At 42.6% G+C, this 4,189-nt stretch overlaps 1 protein-coding gene across 1 annotated transcript; it reads right to left on the bottom strand.

Annotated features, from left to right (window-relative positions):
* Positions 1–1,159: 1,159 nt before the first annotated feature.
* Positions 1,160–3,769, bottom strand: mycb (MYC proto-oncogene, bHLH transcription factor b). The gene is made up of 3 exons (XM_046322552.1): positions 3,613–3,769; positions 2,487–3,147; positions 1,160–2,003 (listed from the first exon to the last, which is right to left on the bottom strand). Exons 2-3 carry the CDS (start codon positions 3,136–3,138, stop codon positions 1,462–1,464), a joined length of 1,194 nt encoding a protein of 397 aa, XP_046178508.1. The 5' UTR covers positions 3,139–3,147; positions 3,613–3,769; the 3' UTR covers positions 1,160–1,461.
* Positions 3,770–4,189: the final 420 nt, after the last annotated feature.

Here is a 4,189-nt window from a genome sequence, read left to right as displayed (position 1 = left end):
TAATGTAGTTCTCCTTAAAATGCTACTTATTTGGGAAGATGCTGAATAGCAAAGCTCCTGCGGTGGTGTTCAAATGTAGGCTAATGTAGTTTTTGACTACATATTTACCCAAAGTGGACCTCTGGGTCATTGAAGTGTTTTGTTCCAGTGGCCTTCATCAGCGCAGGGGAGCTGAATGTGGCTGTGTTATTGTCAAGTTAATCAGACCTTTTGATTTGAACATATGGATTGGTTTATATTTGTAGGTGAACTATTTAATTTATGGAGCAAGCATTAGCTGTCATTCTGATCGGTGCTTTAGTGGTTTTGATTCAGCAGATCTGAATTTGCTATGCACCCAACTCTTACACTTTTTTTCTGTGCAATACCCTTGAGTTAAACAGTTGGTGTGTACTAGGCAGTACTAGAAACCAAAGTACACAGCACTTTAGTTTCTCTAAATATGTTGAATTCAATTAATGTATTCAGTCCTTTTACAATAGGATAGATGGGTTATATGCACTACAGTATAGGTAGAATGTGATAGGAATACTGAGTAGGCCTATAACTGCATATCTATTCAGTTTAAATTAATCAAATTAGAAATTAGCTATTGTCAAGCTGGTAAATGTGATGCACGGCTGTTGAATTTGGCACACTTTTTACCAGATGGTACGTGCTAAAAAGTATGCAGTACGCTAATTCAGACACGGCAAGGGTCTTGGTTTGTTGATTAATTATCACTACGTGTGGTCATAGGTGCCGACAATGTTCTGACAGAAATGGTGAGCCTTCACTGTATCGTGTGGCTGGTGTTACAAGATGATCCCTGTGACTGACCAATAGGAACCCAACCGGAAATGACACCATGCAGGTTTCTCAAACCAACAGACACTCGTAAACCTATGTTCGATCAGGAAACCGGGCGGTCAGTGTGATATGTAATGAACATTAAAGACACTGACATACAGTGTGGGACGGCCTTAAGCACATGGCTGCGTGCAGTAAACATGTACAGTGAAATTGAGCTTTGACATTTAATTTAAAGGGTTGGCGAAAGGCCAGTTAGTATGAGGCTGCTAGGACTGTGTGGTCAAGAGTAAACAGGCTAGCCATGCTCATTACCATCTAATGCAAATTAAGTTCTAATTTCAAGGTAGGACACGTGACTCCAGTCATACATGATTTATAAAAATGTATTTGTGAGATCAATACATTTGAGAATTATGTACAAAACATACAAAAGCATTAAGTTAAGGTAGACAACTGTGCAGAACCTTTCATCAAATAAAAATAAAATACTTAAATAAGAAATTGATAACCCCTATAAAGTTCAAGTGAGGCAGTGAAAGAAAATAATTCTGATTCCAGCCCAGGTGTCTGGCCGATACCGGTGATAACAAGTCATTTTTGCATTTGCATGCACCACCACTCTACACAAGAAGTTACTTTAGGCATAAAAACATGGCATCCTTTCATAAATTAAACTTGCTGAGAGTTCCTCAGCTGTTCTAGTCTGCTTTTCAGCTGTGCACTCTTTTTCCTTAACTGCTCTTTCAACAATAACAGTTTCTGCTCGTCCGTTTGCATACTGAAAATGCACTCTGTTGCCTTTTTGAGTATGACCACTTTGGCTGCCTTCTCATTGTTCGCGACGTCCGGGATCTCGTCCCGTAATGCGAAAAAGCTCAACTTGAGCTCGTTTCGCCTTTGCCTCTCCAGCACATTGTGAGTCCTGCGTTTGTCATTATCCTCAGAGTCTGACGTTCTGGGACTCGAGCACTTGTTGCTGATTTGCTTGAGTACTCTCCCACTGCTCTCAAACTTAATCCTCTTGATGGGCTGCTCGCTCCTTGTCGACGGGTGAGCGGCGTAGTTGTGTTGGTGGATGTTGACGTGACACCGTTTCAGGACAAGGGGGCAGAGGTGTGTGCTACTAGACATGTGCAAGTCTGACCTCCTTACAGACTTTCTCTTTTCCACTGTCACCACGTCAATCTCTTCTTCCTCCTCCTCTTCCTCTTCTGTAAAAAAAAAAAAACAAGCATTTATTATCCATGTGGATGATATAGCACCACATCCACTTGATGACTTTGGCTCCCTGCCCCTCAATGGTAGAGTTCGTTTTCATGGCCCAGTTCCGGGTGGGCGGAGTTTGCTAATTTTAGACCATTCCATTGGTCTTTAACTGAAATCTCCACCCACCCTGTAACACAAAACGAACTCCACCATTCTGCTGAGCATTGCTGCACAAGGTAGGTGCAACGGCCAACTCCCCACCCTTGGAAATTGAGGGAGACAGCTCCTTACGCAAAAACCAGTGACATGGCAAACCCCATGCCCCACTTAAAAGCAGTACACGCATAGTAGTGTATTAATACAAATCACAAAACGCAATTCTGATGTATGCATGCTCTCACGACATGAGTAATATCTTTCTGCAAAAGATATGCAGTCCAGCTATGAATCATTTCATTACAGCATTAACATGTGGCGATAATACACACCTGAATCGCTATCGCTGCTGCTCCCACTGTTCGGTGGGGTATCCAAAGGCAATGCCATGGCACACGCTGTAGTCGTTTTTGTGTGTTTAGGGTTCTCGGCAACCGGATAAGGGAACAACACCACAGAAGGGTCAATGCATTCCGATGCGGAGTTGCTCAGGTCTTGCAGGTAATTCAAGTTTGGATTCGTGCTGGTTACTGTGCTTGCTTCCCCGGCCAGGCTCGAGTCCCTCCTCGCTTGCAGCGTCGCTAGTCTCTCGGACACTACTTTCTCCAGTTTAGCAGCAGCCGAAAAACTGCTCCACATACAGTCCCGGATAATGATAGATTTGAGAAAAGACTGGGAGTAGTCCGCGTCACAAATTATACTATGGTTCACCACGTCATCCCCGAGAAATTCCGTGACCATCTCCAGCTGGTCTGCAGTCGACGGGAAGAGGCTTGATAGAGAAGGTCGCCGGCTGGGAGAAAGCGGTGGTGTCGGCAGCAGCTCGAATTTCTTCCATATATCCTCGCTTGGAGCAGGGGGTTGGAGTTGGCTGTGTTGTCGGTGATAGAAATTATCCTCCTCGATGTCGAAGTAGAAGTAGGGCTGGACCGAGTCATAGTCGTAGTCATAGTTTTTACTGGCCATGTTTGAATTAAGCGGCATTGTGACTGCCTGTAATAATAAAGGGGGAGAAAAGAAAGGAGTCATGTTAGATCTGCGTCAGAACCTTGCGCTCAGTTCATTTAAATGCCTCGGGTGTTGGGAAATCATTCAACAATTATTGTATTGCAAAATCCATATATTTAAAATGTCAAAACTTGGAATAACCAATTTCAAGAGTTAAGCAAGAACTAACGTTGTTTAACTAGGAAACTAATCCAATGCATCCCAAAGGAGCAGCTGTCAATATATATATATATATATATATATTTTAAACGGCGTTTCATGAGTCTATTTCGCAGTTTTACAATCCAGCTCGACACATTACAATTTACATTGAGAAACCATTTAGCCGAGAGATAGTTGTTTAGTAGAAAAGTCTAGCATTTGACTAAGACCTCGTCAAATTTCCATTTATTGACCAGTTTGTACAAGCTGTCAAAAACAAACATTAAAAGGAATAAGGCATATTTTTACCGTAGCAGTGACAGCACAAAGAAAAAAACTTGTTCGTTGAGAAAGCAGGCGAAATAAATAAAAGTCAAACACGGTTGTTGTAAAGTCCTTTGAGCCCAGTGTTGCGTGTGTCTATCACCACCCTGCTGACTGCAAGATTAACAACAGCTGCTCCCGCGGCTTTTAATATACTACGGATTTGGTTTCTCACTCCGCCAAAAAACCACACTGCTCTTTCCCGCCAAATGCACATTGCGTAGTAACATAAACACGAAATATGGGGATTATTTTGCACAATAGAAATTATCCCTCAACTTGATACAATTGAGGTATGTGTTTGATTTAATATAAGGGTGGAGACTTTTAGCTCAATGGTGCTGCTATTTGGGGAACTATTTGTCAGGGCGGAATCATACATAGTGTGAGTTTGTGGAGGGGCGTGTCCGTAGTAAAGCGTAGCTCCACAGACCAGACTGAAGAATGGTAGTAAATGATGCAGGGGCTGTTCCGGGAAAATTCGCTCACAGTTCCACGCAGACATCTTTCAGCCAAGTGTGCACCTCCAAATTCCATTTAAGTTGAACGGAGTCGGTGTTTA

The sequence above is a fragment of the Oncorhynchus gorbuscha genome, linkage group LG22 (genome assembly GCF_021184085.1).
Source record: "Oncorhynchus gorbuscha isolate QuinsamMale2020 ecotype Even-year linkage group LG22, OgorEven_v1.0, whole genome shotgun sequence".
NCBI classification, from domain to species: Eukaryota; Metazoa; Chordata; class Actinopteri; order Salmoniformes; family Salmonidae; genus Oncorhynchus; species Oncorhynchus gorbuscha.
This window is presented reverse-complemented; position numbering and strand designations above follow the sequence as displayed.